Source organism: Glossina fuscipes, unplaced genomic scaffold (genome assembly GCF_014805625.2).
Source record: "Glossina fuscipes isolate IAEA_lab_2018 unplaced genomic scaffold, Yale_Gfus_2 112, whole genome shotgun sequence".
In the NCBI taxonomy this organism is placed as follows: Eukaryota; Metazoa; Arthropoda; class Insecta; order Diptera; family Glossinidae; genus Glossina; species Glossina fuscipes.
In genome coordinates, this window is record NW_023998455.1 from 5,422,944 (window position 1) to 5,445,598 (window position 22,655).

At 35.1% G+C, this 22,655-nt stretch overlaps 3 protein-coding genes and 1 non-coding gene across 4 annotated transcripts; all 4 read left to right on the forward strand.

Moving 5' to 3' along the window:
* Positions 1 to 2,456: 2,456 nt before the first annotated feature.
* On the forward strand, positions 2,457 to 6,332 carry LOC119639625. The gene is made up of 4 exons (XM_038037117.1): positions 2,457 to 2,699; positions 2,754 to 3,253; positions 4,781 to 5,340; positions 5,405 to 6,332. Exons 1-4 carry the CDS (start codon positions 2,522 to 2,524, stop codon positions 5,460 to 5,462), a joined length of 1,296 nt encoding a protein of 431 aa, XP_037893045.1. The 5' UTR covers positions 2,457 to 2,521; the 3' UTR covers positions 5,463 to 6,332.
* A 1,889-nt stretch (positions 6,333 to 8,221) lies between these two features.
* On the forward strand, positions 8,222 to 10,891 carry LOC119639387. The gene is made up of 4 exons (XM_038036722.1): positions 8,222 to 8,466; positions 8,533 to 9,032; positions 9,794 to 10,353; positions 10,426 to 10,891. Exons 1-4 carry the CDS (start codon positions 8,289 to 8,291, stop codon positions 10,481 to 10,483), a joined length of 1,296 nt encoding a protein of 431 aa, XP_037892650.1. The 5' UTR covers positions 8,222 to 8,288; the 3' UTR covers positions 10,484 to 10,891.
* Positions 10,892 to 11,589: 698 nt separating this feature from the next.
* Positions 11,590 to 16,961, forward strand: LOC119639574. The gene is made up of 5 exons (XM_038037031.1): positions 11,590 to 11,827; positions 11,897 to 12,387; positions 12,448 to 12,814; positions 15,734 to 16,594; positions 16,677 to 16,961. The coding sequence occupies exons 1-5, from the start codon at positions 11,647 to 11,649 to the stop codon at positions 16,880 to 16,882; spliced, it is 2,106 nt and encodes a 701-aa protein (XP_037892959.1). The 5' UTR covers positions 11,590 to 11,646; the 3' UTR covers positions 16,883 to 16,961.
* A 2,943-nt stretch (positions 16,962 to 19,904) lies between these two features.
* Trnan-guu lies at positions 19,905 to 19,978 on the forward strand. Its single transcript has one exon. It is a non-coding gene; the product is annotated as a tRNA-Asn (tRNA).
* Positions 19,979 to 22,655: the final 2,677 nt, after the last annotated feature.

Below are 22,655 nucleotides of genomic sequence, written 5' to 3' on the forward strand. Positions count from 1 at the left end.
CCATTCAATTTTCATGTCAAATAGTTATTGTGAATGAATTTTCATCAAAAAATGCTGAACATTAGGCCTTTCTACTATATCAACATTCCCTAGTTTCCCTAGTAAGGTGTGATGTATTTAATATAACTACTTAATTTTAGTGTAATTACTCTTAGTAAGCATATTTATTTTTAACGCAGTGTTAGTGACCTAGTTTATAATCTGTTATTAGCGTAAGCATTTACATTTTTTATATCCATTATTAAAAGATGAGAGATATAATCGTTTTGTCAAAACGTTTTTCACGCCCAGAAGAAAGCTTCAGAGACCCTACAAAATATGTATATTCTCGATCAGCATCAAATTTTAAATCCGTCTGTCCGTCTGTCCGTCTGTAGTAAACATCCTCTTGGCCGCAAGAATGAAGCTACTGACTTCAAATTTAGCAAAAGCATTCGAAGCTCTTCCACGTCCGTTGGTATTGAAAATGGACCAAATCTGTCGAAGGACACGCTCACAGCACTACGAAATGAGAGAGATTTGAGAGGAAATAAAAAATTAATTTTTTCCTCATTACCCATAAAATGTAGCAACTATTTCTACAAACACGTATTGTATAGATGACGCTACAGCGCCTGCCAAAAAATGGGCAAAATTTGTTACGTCCTTTCAATATTACAGTGTATCAAAATTTAATTTTTTTTTTTTCAATGCCTTTTCAAGACGCAGAAACAAGCTTCGATAAGCCCTATAAAGTGCATACGCCTATGCGACAAAAACTAATTTTGAAAATGGAAAAAATCAGCCGCGCCCACTTGATTTTAGGGAGTATAAAAATTTAGTTCTTTTACTTTCTTTGTCTTTTTTAGGATAACGGTGTTGGGTATAAAAGATTCGATCACGACCGAATATAACTTTCATTGATTTACCCTAATTTTAATTTTGCACAGCGTAAACATTACTTATAAATGTATTCTAATACATAAGTTAATTTAATAGTTATACGCTCGAGATAACAATTGAGAAAACAATCGAAAAAAATTGCTGCTCATTGGATTGACTTCGGCATTTCTATCGGTTCAAGGAAATCAGATGCCGAGGATTAACAATACGTTTTCCTTTGAACATAGCACGATCGATCTTCACTATCTCATATCCTGCATGTTCATAACATGTACGAGGTCCGCAAGGTTGTCCCATTCAATTCAAATTTTTCACACTAAATACTATTACTCAGCGATTCCTTGCGAGAAATTTTGAAAAATGCAAAACTTTTTTCATACAATCACTGTTCAAAATAAGGAGCTATTTGGGTAGGGGTCGAAAAAATTGTCCGATCCAACCAGCTTCAATAGGATTCGTTGTAGGGCCAAAGCGCGCCAGTCTACCAAATCTCGCGTAAGATACGAATATCGTGAGGATATGCTCTGCAAGTTTGAACATCGCATCGCCTCTGTTATATGATCATTTACGGCGACTTCTATTAAACATTTGTTCAAACCAGCATATCGATCAGTAAGTAATACGTCTAGCATGAAAACGGTAGTATAACTATACATGGGTAACTGAAGCCGTGGGTAACTGAAGCGACATAAAGAAAATGTATTTACATTTATCATCAGTTGTAAAGAATTAATTTAGAATTTCAAAGTTTTATTAATTGTATACGATTCGACATTTTTTTACACCTATCAACGGCCGATGGTGGTATATTCGTTTTGTCAAAACTTTTGCAACAACTTGAAGGAAACTTGTGAGACCCTACAACTATGTATATACTTGATTAGCATGTCCGTCTATCCGTCCGTAATACATCAGCTGCAAATTTGTTCAAAAAATCAATGAAAATTATTGCAGGCAGATTGGTGCACAGTACAACATAGGCGGAAAGGAGTGGCCGATTTGCAGTTTTCGATCTCGAGTAAATTCAATCATAATTTGAGCATGTTATTCAACAGTAATTTTCGACAGAAATTTCGTTTTCCATAGCAAAAGAAATACTCTCCGCCCGATTCGTTACAGCGAATCTCTACTCCACAGCTATCGAATTTACTCGATGTCGAGAAGCATGAAGAGTACTTAGCTCTGCTTTCAAAAGCGAAAATCACTCAGAAACCATAATGAGTTCTCTTAAATGTTTAGATTTATTTAAGAGGTTTAATTATAAATGCAAGCTTAAAGCTTTCAATTACGACGATTCATTGGATGCGAAGCGAGCAGGAGATATTATAAATTCGACTTTAACTAATAATTGTTTTTCACTACAATCAAAAACAATGTTAATCTAAATCAAAAACATTCAGTTAAGCCAAAGCATATTGCTATGAAGTGGAAGATTGAAAAGTGAAAGAGAAGTGAATCTATTACTTACTGCGCATAGCTTCTTATCTCAAACCTAAAACATACAAGTGTGAAAATGTAGGGTAAACCTGCGTAGCCAGTTCTTCTGCTAAAATGTATCTTAAATAGAGATGTTTCCACTTTAATACGCTTCAGTTAATAATTTAGAGTGAATTGCGACAGTTCCCTTTCTTCCCAAAAAATGGATTTAGATTTTAAAATTCCGAAATGGGTTAATAAAGACATTTTTCATAAAATGTTAAAACAAATTTTCGACGGCGTAGACGACATTATTTATTTCGATATCGCACGCGCTTTAACGTCGGGCGAAAACTATTCCACTTTAATGCTAAGAGTACAAATCAAAATGAAATTAAAAGGTAATAATTATTGGATCAATTGAAGCCATTCTAAAATGTCAACACGCCTTTCAGATGGCAGGACGAGGAGTTCCTCTTTCATGCTTAAGTTACCGCACGAGACTAAAGAAATGAAAGATATGTTAACCTCTTTAAATTTTTTCCATCTTGAAAACGTCGTCTACCAGAATGTGTTAAGTGAAATGGAACGAATGTATACAGAATCGGGCGTCGAGTTGCGATTCGGTGCGAAATCTTATCGCTTATCAGCTGATAATGACAAACACTATCTGCTTTTGGAAGATTTGAGTTGCAGTGGCTTCCGAAATGCGAATCGTTTGGATGGTTTAGATGTGGAACATACCGAATGCGTTTTACGCAAATTGGCTCAATTTCACGCGGTATCTGCTTGTAGAGTAGCCACGTTAGGGCCATATACTGAAAAGCGCCTTTTTCATAAGCTCGATAATAAAAATGGTCGTTCGAAAATTAGACAAGTATACGCATTAATGGCGGAAACGTTTATGGAAAATCTGAAAAATTACAAAAACTGTGAAATGTATCGCGAATCCCTGGTGAGTACAAATATTACGGTAGCTTGAAAAAGCAAACCGAGAACAGCTAAGTGTTTTCAAAATGTGGTTTAATTAAGGGAGAGCCCGCGATCGAATCGATTTGTTTCTTAGAAGACGTTGTTAATGAAAACATATGTTTTCTTCCTATCAAGGCAAACATTTTATAAATCCTTTGGTCCTCTTATTGATCGCTTTAAAAGGGCAAAAAATATATACAGCATATAAGGCTCTCGTCTACTCCGTGCGCTGGCGAATAACCAAATAGTTGGGAAGCGCATAGTTAGGAAGTGCAGTCGGCGCGTGAGCATAGTTGTAGCAAACGCTCGGCGGGCAAGGGCATATCACTTGCGAATCGCGCACACAAATTCCAGCCCAGAGTCAATTCCCTATCCCTCTCATAGCACTTCTTTCCACCCATCGCCTTGTCACACGTATAAGGGACATCATCTAAGTGATTGGTCATATGCCTAACGAGATCTAAAACATTTTTACGACACATGAAATCCCTACCTTACCCCATGATTTGTTAAGCTAAGCAAAAGTTATAAAAATAACAAAACGATTTTCATTGTCGTAAAGTAGTCGTTAGTCTCAATATTGTGTGTACAAAGAAATTTTGAAGCTTCTCTTTGTAACTCTCTCTCTCTTAGTCAGAGAAGTAGGTACAATGATTTTATTCAAAATACTACTCCGTCGTTGGCTACGAATTTTTCCTATTATTCAGCCAATTTCCAAATTCCATCCCGAACACAGTCTCGTCTTTTAAGACTATCCCTAAAGAAACCATTATTTGGGCATCGTCATAAATACCAAAGCGGCGTTTGAGTAAACAACAAGTCGTCTATGTAAACCTGTGTTAATGGGTAGTAGTAAGCGGGGACGATAGGGACAAACGTGTCCTGAGCGAGTTTTTCTCTACGCAGCCAAATTGCTTCATACTAAATAGGTTCTATACCACGACGTTTGGTATATTACGCCCACTTATTGGTAGTAGTAATATTCCTTAGGGAATAAACTTCAATGCATCACGACAATCGTCAATTTCATTGATCCGTATATTCTCCATAATGGCTAGTTAGGCTTTGGATATTGTAGCGCCATCACTGTTCATCACTCGTACAGATTGTGCTCCGCTATCCAGTGAACTAATCAGGAAAATTAGAATTTAACGCAATTTTCGGTTTTTCTTTCATCCAAAATTGCATCGATTCAAAGCTCCAAGAAACTATACTGCACGGGGTTTAATGTAATAATTTATACAATTTCATGCGGCGTAAAGATAACACTTTCAAATGAAGAAGTCGCAGCCTTACTCTACACTCTACGGTATCAATTACAGTCTCTCTTTGTACTTCGAATAAGTAGAACTGATCGTGGCGTTGGCATGACAACCTTGATTCTTTAAGAGTTAAGAGAGACAAGTTTATTAAGACATATGTTGGACTCTAAATCTTTACGAAATTTTTATTACATAAATTTTTGCTTAGCGTGTCTGCAGAATGTAAGGTCCGTTACTTTTCTTTTCAGCTATTCTTCTTCAATAACTTAATTGAATGGTTTGTCAAAGCCCGTGTAGTGCACGCCCAGCATTTTAATGTTCTCAACCATGGTGATATATGGACCAATAATATTTTATTTAAATATAAAGCAGACGGCCATGTGGAAGAAACATATTTTGTGGATTATCAAAATTGCAATTACGGATCACCGGCTCAAGATCTTTACGTTTTGCTTATATCGTCCGTTCATGTTGATTTTAAATTAAAAAAATTTGATCATTTCGTCGACTACTATTACAAGCACTTAGTTGAAAATTTAAAATTATTGAAATACCCTTTGGATATAATGAGCCGTCAACAGATGCAGGAGCAATTACAAGTGTTTGGTGGGTGGGCATTTTTAACGAGTTTCTTCATAATGGGCGTCGCCTTACTTGACCCAACGGACAAAGCAAAATTTGAATACGTAATGCAAGATACTCCCGAGGGTAAGGATTTCCAAAATTTAATATATTCCAATCCACGCTACATTAAACATATTGAGGCAATTTTACCATGGTTGCATCAACGAGATTTAATGAATCCGAGGTGAGTTGTGAAAATAATTGGAAAGATATAAATAATTGCAAAAAATTCTTGAAATATTTTGTAGAAATTTATTAAAGGACTTAAGCGGAAACTCTTCTTCGAAACTGGAAATGAAAATCTAATTTACTTACATATTAAGGCATAGTAAATGTTAGCCAACGCCCATGGTTATCCGGCGATTCATTCCAAGAAATTTATTGACAAATTAAAAGCACTTTTGTGTTTTCGGCTATAATACGTAGTTTTATTTATTGACGGGATTTAGTTCAATAATATATAGGCTTATGAAGCTAAATCAAAAAGCAGTTTACTCTAGTACAGGGCTATAGGCTTGTGAATGCATACGGTATACTATAATCTCCCGGGAGCTTTTGCAAAAACCAACCTGCACTGCTGCGAAGGAAGGGAACAACATGCGCTAGTAGGCAATCACTTGGTTCATGTGCCTCGGAACATGATGTTTCTGTGCGCCTCGATGCGAAGCTATCGTAATTAATGGTTAGGTGTGACTGCTGCTGCACAACTGAAGGCATGTGTTAAAGACTGAAGGCATTAGTAAATATAACTATCCTTGACTATGGTAAGATTCTCCAAATCATTGTAAGCACATGTAATTGACTTTTCGAATCTTACAAAAGCCGAAAGAGCTAATGACGTTCAGTTTTAACTTTAGTGAAGAAAGTTACCGAAGGCTCGAGGGTTATCTAAACATACTGCTTTTTTAGTCGCGGCTAAGCTGCTTAGTGGACATTATATGAATAAATGATTACAACTAACTCTCTGTCCTTTGGTTTCACTTTTAATCTTATAACGAATCTCTTTCAATCGTTATCTGTCTGCTTGCATAATCTCTCCCTTTCCCTAACTCTCTCTCTCACTCTCTTTCTCACTCTCTCTCTCTCCCTCTCTCTCTCTATTATTATTATTATAAAAACTGCTCAAGTATGTAAAAAAGTCGCCAGTGATTTTACTCTCAGAAAAGTCAAAAAACGCCTCTCATAAAACTATACGGCCAGGACAGCGAAACCAGCAAACTGAATTCAAAAAGGAAAATTTTAAACAATAGATCTCATAGACTATTAAGAATATTAAAAAAAAAAATTTTTTAAATATTGAAATAAAACTATAAAATAATTTTTTTAAGCTTATAATTAAACGACTTTGCATTGTTAAGTTTGAGTTAAGTTTAATATTTAAAGATAATGAATATAATTTCAATCTTAACTTTATTTGTTATTTTTGATACATGGCAATGATTTTTGAGATGACAATATTATTGGGCTTCATTTATATATAGAGAAGGATTCAGTCCGATCTGTGAACACACTCCCTGCCCTACCTCCCAACAAACCCACTGATAGTGTAAAACCGTTCAAATCCAAAAGGCTCCTTTAAGGCTATATTCCCTGAAATGACTATCTAGTCGCCTTAGCTCGCTAGCTTTGAGGAAACACCTTTAACGCGTCGACGTAATCATTCAAACATGATTAGCTGATGAGGTGCCTTTTAAGCGAGATTCAATGAAAAATTGTACAAATGATGAATGAATTTGAAATTGAAATACGCGAGGGTAGGACATAATAAACGCTTTATTTACTTTAATCACATTAGGTCATGTACTCTTTCAAATTCTGTGATAATAGTAAAGCAAGTAAGAAAATTATATTCGATCGCGACCGAATCGCAGTTACGCTAAAGAAGACAGAAAAAGTAAAACAACTAAATTTTCATACTCTACAACATGGAGTGGGCGGGGCTGATTTGTTCTATTTTCGAAATAAAAGTTTGTGCCTTATAGGCGTCTAGGCATTGCAATGTTAGGTCAATTCTAAATTTTTTTTGCAAATTTCTAGGCGATATCTTCATTTTCGCTAACTCGTTAGGCAGATGGACAGTTGGACATGCTTAGGTGCATTCCATTTTTGGAACATTGTTTTGCACTTTATGAATGTGTGGCAAAAAAAAATTAAATTTTAGATACACTATAATATTGGGTAGGCCTGGGCAATATCCATTTCTCTATTACGGCGCTATAGCCTCACTCATAGAATGTGTTTTCAAATTTTTGTACATTCTTTCTGCTATAGGTTTTGAGTAATGACAAAAAAAACCAATATTTTGTTTCTTTTGAAAGAGAGAGGTGTCGTCACGTTGCAAAGCACTGTAAGCGCGTCCTTCGACCGATTTGGGCCATTTTCAATGACAAACGTGTATGGAAGAACTTGGAATGTTCCCGCAAAAGTTTGAACTTGAGATTTTCGATTTTGCGAGACATTATACAGAATATATAAAGTGTTTGGGGTCTCTAAAGCTTCCCTCCGGTCGTTGCAAACACTTTGACAAAATGAATATACCCCTCTTTTTTTCGAACGATTTTAATTCTATATAACTAAAGTTGCTTATAATTGAAATAATAAGGTAGCAGTTTAAATGACGAGCAGAATCAGTTCCGGCAATTCCGGTAATCCATTTATAGTGTAGATTAAAATTAAATGGTTTAAGTCTTAATAGACCTCAGCCAAGAGAATAATAATAAAAACAGTTAGTTAGGGCTTTTACTGGTAAACCCAATCGATTGATTCTGTTTGTTTAAGAGAAAGAGAGGGAGAGAGACATACGAAGAATTAGAGAGGTGAGTTTAAGAGCGCGCTTACTGTTTATTTCATGCGGCTTATCTTAGGACAACAACAAATATTTTATTTATGTTTATATGTACGCATACATGTATATATATATACATACATTTATGTGTATAGAGACAATGTCAATGTTTTATAAATATGTGGTAGAGTTCTTCTTCTTAATCATATCTTAAATAGAGGTTTCTAAAAGAATACCGTTTTTAGCGTTTTTAGTTAAATTATTTAAAGTGAGTTGTGAAGGTCATAATATTATAAAGTAAAAAAAAAAGCGGAAAAAATTGTTTTTCCAATTTTTTTGAATAAAAAATGTCGCATGAACTTCAAATCCCGAAATGGGTTAATAAGGAAAACTTTCATAAAATGCTAAGTCAAGCTATTGAAGATTTGGAGGATATAACATTTTTCAGAGCCTCACGTGCTATGGTATCTGGTGAAAATTATTCAACTTTAATATTAAGAGTTCAAATTGAGATGAAATTAAAAGGTAAGCAAAAAAAAAATCGGAAAATTGAATGATTGAACACATGCGTAATTATTGAATGCTCCTTAGATGGTACGATTAAGAAGTCGTCGTTTATGCTCAAATTACCTCATGAAACCAAAGAGATGAAGGAAATATTAGCGTCTTTAAATTTTTTCCACGTGGAAAACGTTACCTATATCGATATAATAAACGAAATGGAAAAAATGTATAAAGATGTTGGCATTGAGGTTAAATTCGGAGCTCAGTGTTATCGACTACCGACAGATAGCCAAGAATTATACGTTCTGTTAGAGGATCTCTGCAGTAGTGGTTTCCGGAATGTGAATCGTTTAAATGGCTTAGATGTGGAACATACCGAATTCGTTTTACGCAAATTGGCTCTATTTCATGCCGCCTCCGCTTGCAGAGTAGCGAAATTAGGTCCATATCCCGAAGCCCTTTTTGTACGCAATTTAGATTTTGAACATACCCGTGAAAGAATTCAAGGCATCTACGGCTTGCTGATAGAAGCATTTATGAATAATTTGCAGAAATATAAAAATGGTGAAAAGTACCGTGAACCATTGGTAAGTGTGAATTCGAACGCGTGAATGCATGCTTGAAGAAGTATAGAGATTTAAATGAGTGAAAAGGAGTACAGAAGTATTTTCTTTTTTTGCTTTTTTTTAATGAGCCCGAACACGATTTTTTTTGTCCGTTACTTTACTAATTGATTAGCAACAATAAGAAGAAGAAAAACGAAAAAGAGGAAGAGGAGGACAAATCAGAAATATAATTTACATAAATCAGTCTCTTCCGTCTCCATCTTCTCCTCCTTCTGTTCTTTGAATTTTTAGCTTTTACTTTTCTGTTAAAATTGTTTAAGGGATTGTCTTCGAAAGAAAGAAAGCGAAACGAAAGTGTAGACGAGCTTAACTGTATAAACCGAAATGAAAAACAATTGAAAAGCAATATCGGAAGTTATTATTTTTATAAAGTACCTAAGAAGTGCATGTGATAACTGCACGAAGTTTGGAAGAAAATGTGAGCTAACGATTTCATGTTTATTCGGCTATGTCGATTAAGCTTTACCTTTACCCTTCACACGATACGCAACAACATTTTGCACAGGGCGTTGAAGAGCATTCTTTAGCGTGTCCCAGAAAAAGTATCGCTTCCTCTTTATCAATATTTCCATCAATATGTAAACTTTATGTACCCTTACGAAGACATCTTTATTTTTACTCTTGAGATTGTTATCATAATTTCGTAGTTTCTATATATTCATGAACTTGAAACATAGACTTAGTAAGATGAACTTATCAATTAACTTACTTTTGAATTTCAGTTAAAATTCTATAACAACGTAACTGAATGGTTTGTTAATGCTTCGGCTATGCACAAAAAATACTTTAATGTACTCAATCATGGTGATATATGGACCAATAATATTTTATTTAAATATAAAGCAGACGGCCATGTAGAAGAAACATATTTTATTGATTATCAAAATTGTAATTATGGCTCACCGGTTCAAGATCTTTACGTTTTGATAATATCATCCGTTCATATTGATGTTAAATTGAAAAAATTTGATCATTTCATCGACTACTATTACAAGAATTTAGTTGAGAATTTAAAATTATTAAAATATCCATTGGTCATAATGAGTCGTAATCAGCTGCAAGAGCAATTGAAAGTATTTGGCGGCTGGTCGTTGCTAACATCTCTATTCATTACGGGTATAGCTTTACTCGAACCAACGGATAAAGCGAAAATTGAGAATGTGATAAGAGATACTCCCGAGGGAATAGAATTCCGTAACTTAATATATAGCAATTCCCGTTATATTCAACACATTGAAGAAATATTACCCTGGATATACGAACGAGGCTTCATGAATCCCGAGTAAGTTGAAATTGCTCACCAAAGTGGAGTCCGCCTTCTAATGATTGCATTTTTTTTAAAATTATTTTCTAGAAATTTATTGGAAGACTTAGGACCAAGCGTATCTTCAAAAATAAAGAAGACAAGCTAAATGCATTGAAGAAGCACAAGGGAAAAGATTTATTTATTTATTAACGCACTTGATATAAGGAAATCTCAATTCGTATTCGAAATAACTACATTGTGCCTTTTTAAAATCTTATGGCCTTAGCATTACTTATATCCTTAGATGCAAGTCAAAATTCTGAAAGGAATTTTTAATATTTCTTAGCAGGGTTTAGTTTTTCCCTTTTCTCATTTATTATTTTTAAATCGTTATTTCTTTTCTATTAACAAGTAACGTCACCTGAAATGCATCTCACGGAATTAAAGTCAATCTATTAACGTAAGTAGCTCGTAATTTTGTGAAACTGGAAGAAAAGTATCGCAAAGTATTAAAGCATATATATCATGAATTGTTTATATTTTGTATTGATTTAAAAGTACTCTCCCTCTCTCTCTCTCTTTCTCTCTCTGTCGCTCTCTCTTTCTTTCTTTCTCTCAACTTGAAGTCTCAAAATAAAGCTTTATTGAACAAATACTTTACACATACTTTACGTAAAATTTTATTTGCTATTTGCTATTAAAGATAGTTATAAAGGGAAATACAAGTCAAAAAAGTCGAAAAAAGACTGTATCTACCTCCATCTCAAAACGAATCCTAGACACTTGACACCATTTAGAAGCGATCCTTTCCATTCATTGGAACAAATGGAACAATTCGAATACCGTATCCCTGAAGTGGATTGTTTATCCTTTTCCTAATTAAGCAAAAAGACATAATAAGTAAATGTAACGCGAAAGTGTTATGAATAACGCAAATGTAGAGAGGAATAAAGAAACATTTTCCAAAGTTTTTCAAAAAATTAACTCCATTCCTTGTCTCTTATAAGCGAATGATGTCACTTTTCAACCTAGATCCGTTCAACTGATCCCAAATACATCCCACATGCATCTTTTGTTGCAAAATTGATCCAAGAAAAAGTACTAACGGAAGGTAAATCGTTTCTAATGAGCTTTCCCCTATATGTCGCAAACGCAATTAATGAAACAACATATCTCGACTATTGTCACTTTTGCCAATTTGGTCGTATTTCTTTAACCATATAAACCCAACACTCCCAATCATAAATTTAATTAATCAGTTATCTACAGCGCTTGACTAACGCAAAGTTCTTTACCAAGGAAGTTGTAAAAATTGAAAATTAAAAGAGAATGACTCAGCAAGCTGACGACATACCCAAATGGATCAAAGTTGAACTCTTTGAAGAAGTTTTCCGTCAAACTCAATCGAAATATCAAAGCACAAGGAATTTTAGAATTTCCCATGCTTTGGCTCCGGGTGAAAATTACACGACTATCATACTCAAGGTCGAAGCGGAAGTTCTGCTTAAAGGTTTATTTACTTTCATTAACTTTACCCCACATTTCTTACATAATTTTTTCTTTGATCATTTTCCTTCAGATGGTTCGACAGACGATCTTAGCTATATGCTAAAAATAGGGCACAGTAGCGAAAACCTCCCGAAAGACATGAAAAAATTCGATGTTTTCGATGTTGAGAACGGTGTGTACAAAGAAATTGCACCAGAATTCGAACGAATGTATGCCAAGGTTGGTAGGAAAATATGCTTTACAGCCAAGTCTTATACGTTGGCAACTCAGGAAGACCATGTTCTTCTGGAAGATTTAGGGCGATATGGTTTCAAAAATGTCAAAAGGCAAGATTGTTTGGACTTAGAGCATTTGAAAAGTGCTTTAGAGAAGCTTGCCCAATGGCACGCTGCTTCTGCGGTGATGGTTGAACAAAAGGGTATATTTGATATGAAATATCAGAGAGGTATGTTGAACGAGGATGGTAAAGTTTTGCTACAGAATATGTTTGATGATACCGGACGATATCTTTTGAAAAACGTAACAAAATTAGAAGGTCATGAAGAATATTACGAAGAAGTGGTAAAATCGAATAATTTGCTTAAGAACATCTATCAGATAATTAGTTTTGTTGTTTTTCAGCGAACATTCTTTTCGAAATTTACCGACATTTTCTTTGAAAATACTCGGGTCGATCCTAAGGAATTCAATGTTTTAAATCATGGCGATTATTGGTCGAACAATATCATGTTTCAATACGGACCGGATGGCAGTATTAAAGCCACTTTGCCTGTTGATTTTCAAGGTCCACGCTACGGTAGTCCCGCTCAGGACTTGCTGTATTTGATATTTTCATCAGCCAGATTGAATATAAAAATTTCGAAGTTCGATTATCTTATGAAATTTTATCATCAGAGGCTAATTGAAAATCTAATCATATTAAACTATTGCCAACCTTTACCTACTTTGAGGGAGTTGCATCAAATGCTGATCAAATATGGTTTATGGGGTAAATTTTAACTAAAATTAGTAGATTTAGTTTGTTTAGTAAGTGCGTGTTTTTTGTCTGCAGCTATGGTGCCTACAGCGGTTACTTTGCCCATAATCTTATGTCAGCCGTCCGATAAGGCTTCGCTTGATAATCTTATCGGTCATACAGATAATAGTCAAGAATTTAAAAATTTATTGTATTCGAATACTCTTTATTTGAATCATTTAAAATTAATCCTACCCTGGTTACTATATCGGGGAGCTCTTAACTATTAAATGAAAAGTGATAGAAGGAAAATAAAACTCTCGCTTTTTTTTTTTTTGGTCTCAGCTAAACAAGACAAAACCTAAAAAAGTTCTTAGGATATAATAAATTATTATAGATATCCGTTACATTTTCAATAAGGAAATTAAGAATACCGGAGAATTTGTCATAGGAAAAAAAAAATGTTTCGCGCACTATTTTGATAATTATTGGCATTTGAATCTATTAACCAATGTTCCTGAGAATTATTTGCATCAGATTTTAACTCAGCATTATTAGCACAAAAAATTATTGCAATGCTCTTTACTTAGATCTTACAGATCTAGTTCGGCTGCGTTTCAATTTGGTTCGTTGAAGAGGTGATGTAAAAATGAGCAAATTTCCATCATTTCCATTAAGGCAAACGACTAACCGAAGAGATTGTATGGCTTTGATCCCTCTGGTCGACATTTTTTTAAAAATCTAGCATTTTCTTCTCGTTATAGCAGTATTAATATTTTCCTAAAGCCAAAGAGCATTTGATTTCAGATCGTGCAAGTCGATTGATGATATCGCTGATCTTATCTTACGCGACTGAGACTTTTATTGCAAATATACAAAGAGCGTTTGTTCGCCTTACGGGGGGCGAAGGTTTTAGGTTCAAATGATTCGTGTAAAAGTGCTTCGGAAAGATACGCGAAACGGAAACGTGAAATGTATGCTTTTAATAAAACGGTTTAAGGTTTGTTAAATTACTACTAAGGCTAAGGAACAGGCAAAGGCAGACGGACAGACGTGTTTGGAGATTATGTACATGCAAGCTTGTTCATATCTGCCGCATATGTGTCTTTTAAATGTCACGCACATATGTATACATGTGCATGTTTATGCACGCGACGGTGATTTTGGGACCATTTTTGCGCTCAACACTTGGATGGCCTTGAGAAACATGTATTTGTTCTTTTTTTCATATAGTTCCAAACTCAATGCAAATCTGAAGAAATTTCAGGTTAGCAAGTCTACCGCAATCCCACGTCGATCGCTTGCTGATAACATATATGTAAACATTATTAGGTCGGTGATGACGCTTTTCGACTGCGAGCAATGAAAGGACAAGATTAATATACATTTGATGTGCCGTTCAATCCCGGGTGGGTATGTATATAAAAGCATCTCAACTTCCAACTACTTTTCAACATAACCTATTCCAAAACTGATACATGCTCTTCTTCTTCATATTTTATGCTAGCTTGTAAATTTTCACGCGAAAACCTGGTAGGCTTCCACGTATAGGAATATTATAAAAAAGAGAAAGTAAATCAATCGCCTTCGCAGTTCGTCGAGCATCCCAAGTGAATAAGGAAAATAAAGTTTAAATTACCAGAGGCCGGCGTAAGTAATGTGAAGTGAAGAGAAACAAACGACTTAGTTCTGTCAAAAAAGGACCTGGTGTGATATGTATAGTCCTTCTTTTCGTTTAACCCTTGCGCACTCCCAAATTATTGTATTTAAAAGGAAAGAGAAACGTTTAATAACACATAGCAGAGGAAAGGGTTAACAAAACATAAATGCCTTCAATAGTCTCTCTAGTATTTATAGAGAAACAACAAAACAACATTTGACGCATTCTACTATATCTTGCGAAATTATCTTAGAGAAGTAAATTTTAATGAAACTTGTTAAACTTTTAGAAATTATTCATTTTATCGATTGACGCTTGCTTACATTATGAGAACGGGTTGGCACTCACGTGTTTGGATAAATATTTATTTTATGCACTTATTTACAACGGCAGAGATGTGGACAGCAAAGCGTTTTGAGTTCGAAAGCTCGAGCCGGAGGTTAGGGTAACAGAATTAATTAAAGTTCTCTTCTCCGTTGATTCTCTACTGAATCATAGATGAAAATTATTTAGCTTATATTGAGAATGGCATCGTCGAACGTTTCTCAATTTTTCTAAAGGTAAAAAAGGAAGATCTCTACAAGAACGCCCGCCAATCTTGGATTCGTCATTGAATTTTTAAAAATGTCACTGTCAAAACGCTGCATCTTAATGTAAAGATGTTTTTGGATATTAATGTGAAAATCAAGCAAAATATGCACAATGTTTGTTTGTTTGTTTGTTCGTGTTTTTTTCTTTGTTTTAAAAATCGGAAGAGAAATGCATTCTATGAAGAATGCACTTGGCATTGCTAGACTTTTGAATAGCGATATCAGTATCTATTAAGCTAACAGTGAATGCAATTCGTTTGCTTATCGCATTCATAACGCAGACAAGGTCTATTAAAGCTTTTCTACGCTAATTGTGGTTACAGTCAATACTTGAATATTAATTGTTTTATAAAGAATTTTAGTGCAATTATTCTCGTCAACTGCTATATAGAGAATTAATATCGAGGATAAAATGGCATCAAATGACGCAATTGTCGAACGTTCAATACCTAAATGGATAAAAGCCGAACTATTCGAATCCGTTTTCAAAGAGGTCATAAACGATTATCGGCAAGTTAAAGTATTCGAAGTGAAGGAGGCGTTGACGCCGGGAGAAAACTACGCCACAATTATGTTGAGAATACACGCAGAAATCGAATTAATTGGTAAACGATATCTGGCAACGTTTGATAGAAATAAGATTTACTTTCCTATTCCTATTTTCATTTCTGTTTTTTTTTTTTTTTTTTTTTTTGGGTTCAGACGGTTCTATAAAACCTTGGAATTTTATGATGAAGACGGCTCACGATAGTGAAATGTTGCAAGAGATGATGCAACGTTTTGACCTATTCGACGTCGAAACTGATATGTATCGTCTTATAATACCGGAATTGGAGCAAATGTATACCCAGGTGGGTGTTAATGTCAAATTTAGTTCCAAATTTTATAGATTACCTGATATCGATGAACCGTACATTTTGTTGGAAGACTTAAAATGTCGAGGTTTCAAAAATGCAAATCGTCTGGAAGGTTTAGATATCAATCATACTAAGCATGTTCTGCATAAATTAGCTCAGTGGCATGCCGCCTCCGCTACCCGAGTCGCGGTTAAGGGCCCATACAATGAAAGATATATGAAGGGCTATTTTAAACCTGAAGGATACGATGCTATGAAATCTATGTTTGCCAACCTAACAAAATATTTCATGTCGAGTGTGCCTTCGTATAATGATCACGAAGAGTACTATGAGGATCTGTGTAAAATTGAAAAAGTGCTAGTGGACGAACTATTTAAAGCGAGTGAAGTTAATGAGAACGATTTCAATGCCTTAAATCACGGCGACGCTTGGTGCAACAACATTATGTTTCAATCCGATGACAATGATAATGTACTTGAAACTTACTTGGTAGACTATCAATTACCAAAATACGGTAACATAGCTCAGGATCTGTATTACTTGCTTTTATCCTCAACGAAATACGAAATCAAATTGAAAGAATTCGATTATCTGATATCCTATTATCATCAAAATTTGGTAAAGCATTTGCAATTGTTGAATTATCCGCATAAACTGCCTACGCTGAAAGGCATCCATATGCAACTCTTAAAATGCAGTATATGGGGTAAGGGAAGATATTCGCTTTTTTCTTATTTCGCTGTGTGGCGGAATCTATTGAAAAACTGCTTCTACCTTACATCTTTTAGGCGTTACCACCACTTGTGGGATAATGGCTGCGGTGCTATTAGATCCTATTGAAAATGCAAATTTAGATAATTTCCTAAGCGAGAATGATGTTGCAGCCGCCTTTAAGATGCAAATGTTTAGCAATCCACGTTACCGTAAACACGCCGAGACCCTATTACCTTGGCTGTATTATCGTGGAGCTTTAGAAGTATCAGCAGATCAGTAATCTTAAATTTTAAAACAGGCTTTCTATTATAACCCTCTTCAAAAGTATTTAATTTGTGTTTACCGTAATATGAACAAAATATGTTTTCAAGTTAAAATACAGTATTTGTCCTAACTATGGGCGTAAAAAGTTAAAATCAAAAAGTTTTTTCTTTCCTCATAACTGTGGGGGGCTCGTAAAAACGAAAACAAACACAAAAGGTAACTAAACTAAACGCTTGTGCGTCAAATCTTGAACCTTGGTGAAAATACTTTACTACTAAATACTAGAACTTGGTCTAACTATTTCAATCCCTTCCGTTTTCCTTGCCTTTTATTTTTCAAGCGTCAATTATTATTCAAAACATATTACGTAAAGAAAGAGCTTCGTAGCGTTTCTCCCTAAGAACGTTATTCTTTTCTTTTTAAATATAAATGGTTAAGAAAGGGAAAACAATTTCAATGAACTTTGTTAAATCAATAGACGCCGATCGATAAGCTTCTGCTATTTCTCTGATGAACACCTACGAGTTCTGGGCGAGAAAATCAGCTAAATGATTTTAAAAGGCCTTGCTTGAAGTCTACTGTACATTATTAAGAATGTTCTGCAAATCGAGGCTCATCCCTGGATGCATTAAAACTTTCCGGATAACTCTGGGATTTCGATCTTTGCCGACTCATTAAAGACATATGCAGTCAGGCATTGCCATGTCGTGAATAGATCAAGTTTTTGCTATTGATTGACTCTGATTACTGTTGTTTGTGTTGCATTACTTGCACGACTTGTCGGGATGGTGCCGACTTTCCCATCAGTTGCGAGCAGCTCATTATTCGCGATTCTCTTCTCACATCGCCAAACACAAAACATTACTTTTTTACAGCTCCAGCCTTTTTGGTTCGTGATTTTTTTGCGCTTAAGTGAACCACTTTTCATCGTCGGTTATCAATCGCTATTTCCTAAATGTTGTAGACGGATGTTCGACTCGTTAAATTTTTCGCTCTTAATTCATATAATCAATCAATATCGAACTGCCTTTGCGTACAGACTTGTGCAAATAGATTAAAGTTGATTTTTGGTCAATGCTAGGTTCCGCAGCGATTTTGCTAACTGAATGCGGTGTGTCGGCGGTCTTTCTTGATTTTTTAAGCAATTCGATCTAGATGAGTCTTTCAAGAGTGGAAATTTCCGATTTTGAAAAAAGTGTTTCCCTCATAAACACAAAGAAGATTGTCACAAGCCTGCGAAGCATGAAAACCCTGGCCGAAGGGAAATTGTAAATTATCCATGGCTTGTCGCCTATTAAAGGTGCCTCGATATGGCTTGATTGAGGATTAGGATTAACAAAGTTATACGACTGTGAAACCAACCATTAAGCAAAACGCCACGAAGTTTTTTCTTTACTTAACGTTCTACACATTTACATGAATGTTTACCGCTATTGTTAGTTCAATTCATAAACTTTTTTCCTGTTTTTTCTTTTTAATTTTTATATTCGGTCTGTAATTAATGTCACGCTAGACTCTAAATTAGTTCCGAGTAGAAATAACAGAAACAAAAACAAAAAAATTGAAATGTCATTAAAATGTAATTGACATTGAATGCTAAATTATATGTAACCAAAGATGACGAACAGAATGCGCATGCAAATCGTTGAGAGTGAACTTTAAACGTTCGATCGAAACCATTTTTACTTTGGAATTCTCGGGGATCTTTACAAATGATGTCATCTATGCTCTATATGATGGAGATTTATTGCTAGCGGTAAGTTATCGATGACATGATAATAATAATAACCTAGATAGCTGTTCACTTTGAATCCGATGATAAATTAATTAATTCGGTCTTTCTTCTTCTTTCAAATTTTACTACTGCTAACAGAATACGGATGAACTATCGGCTGGAACATGAGATCTAAGTCGACTTAAACTCTTATCCTGATCTCAAATAAATATAATTTTAGACGCTCTAACCGGATGGATTATATTAGGTTGCTCTAAAGCAGAAGCTTTTTATAGACGAAATTAAATCTTAAAAACGTGTTGCTTAATATATAATTGAAGTACATCACGAATATGTAAATACAGCATAAAGTAGGTAAATTTGCTTTGGCTTTTGATTATAATAAATATAAATTCTTTCCAGCGGCTTTTATGCGCGTGGGTATAATAAGATCTCATAGATAGTGTAACGTTATATCGTAATTAATGTGTATTTAGTTGAGTATTGTGTATATTTAGGCACAAGTACAATTTAACGCAATAACTAATACACCCGTCTCTGCTAATGACATCACACAATATTCAGGGTAATGCGATACGATTGCAAGTCATTGCATTTTATTTAAGTTTCAAGCAGTAAGCAACTTTGTCACATCAGTTTAGTATAACGAAACACGATGTCTGTCGAGAAATTTTCAAGTGTGCAACGAGTGGTCGTTATCCCAATCCCAACCCCAATTCGACCCGATCCATTTTCAATAGAGTTCGCCTCTGCGACTAAACAAGTCTCTGGTCCGAATTTTATCAAAATATTTCAAAAATTTGCGATTTGCAGAGAGCTTGGTACATACTTGATTAAATCGATTCATGTAATGTTTCCGTATCGGTCCGCCCTTAATGAAAGCCCTTCCAGCTGTTAATGCACCCTATTCTAGAGTATGAAAACGTACACAGTTTATTATTGATTTCTTCTCATCCATCCATAGGCGTACCTTAGAAAAGCACGAAAACAACCCCTTTGCAAAGTCTCCGCCCCTTTAATTTAGAGCCATCTATATGTGTAGTTCATCTTGTAATGCAACACACACGAATGTTTCTCTTCTTTTTCGAAAGAATTGCTAAAGAACTTGCGGAGCAAAAACATCAAATACATATACTTTACACTTTATGATTATGAACTAAATGAGAAAAAGTAACAAAGCAGCAGCGAGCATCTCTGTGTTAAACGAGAAAAAGTAGCAAAGAACATCCTAATGATTAGGAATGCGTTCTTAACTTTGTTTACTTTTACTTATTATATGCGTAGTGCACAGCAGCAAGCAGTTGCCTCCGTGGCGCAATCGGCTAGCGCGTTCGGCTGTTAACCGAAAGGTTGGTGGTTCGAGCCCACCCGGGGGCGCATGTTTTTTTTTTATTATTCTTATATTCAATTATCTTCTACAACAACGAATTCTATGCTTACACATTTGCTTCTTTATAACTTCAGAGCGGGCTTAACTTTTTCTCTTAAATTATTATATATTAGTTTTTCTAAAAAAATCCACTTGTGCCTACACGTACAGAGGATATATCCTATAAATGAATTCAACTCAATTTTCTTCTAAATAAGTAAATTAATACATTTTTGTTGGATTTTAAAAAAACTAGCGCTTGATGGATTTCGGTCTTTTCAGTTTATGTTCGCCGGTAGCTTAAACAAATCGATATCGAACCTATCTTACAATTGTCACTGATCACTGCGCTGGTTTGCAATTAAAGTCGCTATGCTGTGCTTTGGTATCTGCGTAGATAGTTCTGCTACAGACTATTTTAGAGTATAACTATTTTACTTACAAATTATAAGCAACTTAGACTCAAGAGAAGAGCAAGAGAGTGCTTAGGCTAGCACAACTTTCGTCTCTTTTCAAGTGCTACAGCTTCATCTGCTTATCAGCAAGTGAGCGGATTGAAGCATGAAGCAACGACAGCAAGTATCTAGTTTGCATTCATCTTTATCTCTTTATTAAATATGGATCTAGCGAGATCATCGTTTTGATTACACCGTCTTAAGCATGAACATTAAGAGAACTTTCGAAGTAAATTGAAAAGAGGATTTTTAAAAATCATTAGGCAAACCAATCTTCCAATTCCTATCCGATTTTTGCGGGAACATTTACGAACTTGAGAAATCCACTTACTAATGGGCAAGCAATGGGACATAACTAAACCGTTCCGTCTTTACCTCGACGATGGTCTCAGAAAAACAAAGTCAAAGTGATTCGTCATGGCCTGCACTCCTACTGAGCTACGTGCTGTTTTCTTATTAAAAAAAACTCTCAACATTCATATGAGGTTTCATCATAATTCCTTCATTCGTATTTGTTTAACTCTTGCGTGCGTATATTTTTCAAGATCAAGGCCCATTAACAGACAAAACCACTTTATTCAATGAAATGAATAAATTTTTCTCCAATATGGAGATCTATTTATGTTTACAACAATAATAACTCGCGTTTACGTGTTTGAGTTGCTTAACAAGTGTTGACCTCATTCACATAAACACATGATGATCACTATTGTAGAACGTGACACGAGACTTTTTCATATATATTTCATTTATCTTGTTTTCTGCTATGTGTGCATTATTCCCAATTTTATGCATCCGACATAAGAAGAAGAATAAGTGGGATTACTAAAAGAAAAAAGTATAGCACAGCTAATAGATGTCGAAGAGTACACCATAGCGATAGTGTAGTAGGCACTGAATCCGAAAAGAAAACGAAAAACAGAAAAATAAATCAATTAAACACGAACTGTGACAGCAGCATGCTAAGGCGAAAGTAAACAGAATGAAAACTGGTGGACTTTGCTTCCGTTCGCTTTATAAGAGGAAGGATATTAAACTAACTCTTTTCCCGTTGCAGATATGTATACATAGGCGAACGCCAGAAGATTGTTTTCGCGTATATCACACACGAATATGTTAAGGATGTACCGAATATAATTACTTGCAGTGTATGCAGTGATGATGCATTGAAAATTTCTACACTTGATATTTGCCCGATATTTCAATTTGAATTTCAGTCTAAGATGTCTGCATTTGTCTTAGGCCTTCTCCAAAACTTTGATTACTACTTTATAGAAGGCTCAAGGGTCTCTTCTTTAGATCAAATTTTACAACATTGCGCGAGAACTCGCCGTCGCCCGGCAGCTGTAGCCTTCTGCAAGGAGCAAGAATCCACCATTGCTTGAGAGTTGTGGCTCTCTAAGAAGTCCATGAATTCCAGAGTTATATCCCTCTAGGACATAGAATAATCGACCATTACTTGGATACGAAGGCAGACTACACGTGCCTACGCCTAAGTATATATGTGTCACGCTAGTACATGGTCTTGCTCGACAAGCAAACGGTCGAGTAAGAAAGCAATCTGCACATACGTATACCTTGGGTAATATTTAGACAACATTTGCACACGAGCATACACTATATGCACATTTTTCTACTGAAGCGAAAAACCATTCTTTAAATTTCTTTGCCGCCTAGCCTGACTAGCAATCATTTTTCACCTATGTAATGGAAGCAGGCTATAGTTACTCGTTCCCTATTGATGCCAATGCAAGAAGGTTAGCACAATAAGAGAGTAAAACATTTAATGGCGTCATAGTGCAATTGTGAGTCAAGGTTACTTCTCAGATTTCCTTAATTCCTGAAACTAGGCAGAAAAAGACATATGCACTGATAGACGGACTGACTAATTTCGCTTTTCTTGCTTCAAAAGTATGTGTACATTATGAAGTCTTGTATTGCAAATATGTTCCCAACTCATTATGCCCCTGTAGGGATATACAAATTGCTCGGTTTAAAGTTGTTGAGACCTATTAATGTGTACATACATCATTTAACTTAACATATACAAGTGTTAATCAAATTCATTTTTAACACGTTCTGGCATTAATACGAACTGTTTGATTATTGCGTTCAAATTTCTCATAAGTTGATGTCGTTGTCAAAAAAAAAAAAAGCTCAAGTAAATGAGGAAACCTATGCGTAGCGATTGAAGGCACATTCCGGATATATTTGAATAAAAAAGCGTTAT

What these genes read in the sequence shown, in the direction of transcription:
- LOC119639387 (XM_038036722.1), top strand. Translation starts at nt 8,289, where the DNA reads ATGTCGCATGAACTTCAAATCCCGAAATGGGTTAATAAGGAAAACTTT. An exon ending in AATTGAGATGAAATTAAAAG is followed by an intron (nt 8,467 to 8,532) that starts GTAAGCAAAAAA and finishes AATGCTCCTTAG; the next exon opens with ATGGTACGATTAAGAAGTCG. An exon ending in AAAAGTACCGTGAACCATTG is followed by an intron (nt 9,033 to 9,793) that starts GTAAGTGTGAAT and finishes TTTGAATTTCAG; the next exon opens with TTAAAATTCTATAACAACGT.
- LOC119639625 (XM_038037117.1), top strand. Translation starts at nt 2,522, where the DNA reads ATGGATTTAGATTTTAAAATTCCGAAATGGGTTAATAAAGACATTTTT. An exon ending in AAATGTATCGCGAATCCCTG is followed by an intron (nt 3,254 to 4,780) that starts GTGAGTACAAAT and finishes TTTTCTTTTCAG; the next exon opens with CTATTCTTCTTCAATAACTT. An exon ending in CGAGATTTAATGAATCCGAG is followed by an intron (nt 5,341 to 5,404) that starts GTGAGTTGTGAA and finishes AATATTTTGTAG; the next exon opens with AAATTTATTAAAGGACTTAA.
- LOC119639574 (XM_038037031.1), top strand. Translation starts at nt 11,647, where the DNA reads ATGACTCAGCAAGCTGACGACATACCCAAATGGATCAAAGTTGAACTC. An exon ending in AAGAATATTACGAAGAAGTG is followed by an intron (nt 12,388 to 12,447) that starts GTAAAATCGAAT and finishes GTTGTTTTTCAG; the next exon opens with CGAACATTCTTTTCGAAATT. An exon ending in GATCAAATATGGTTTATGGG is followed by an intron (nt 12,815 to 15,733) that starts GTAAATTTTAAC and finishes TTTTGGGTTCAG; the next exon opens with ACGGTTCTATAAAACCTTGG.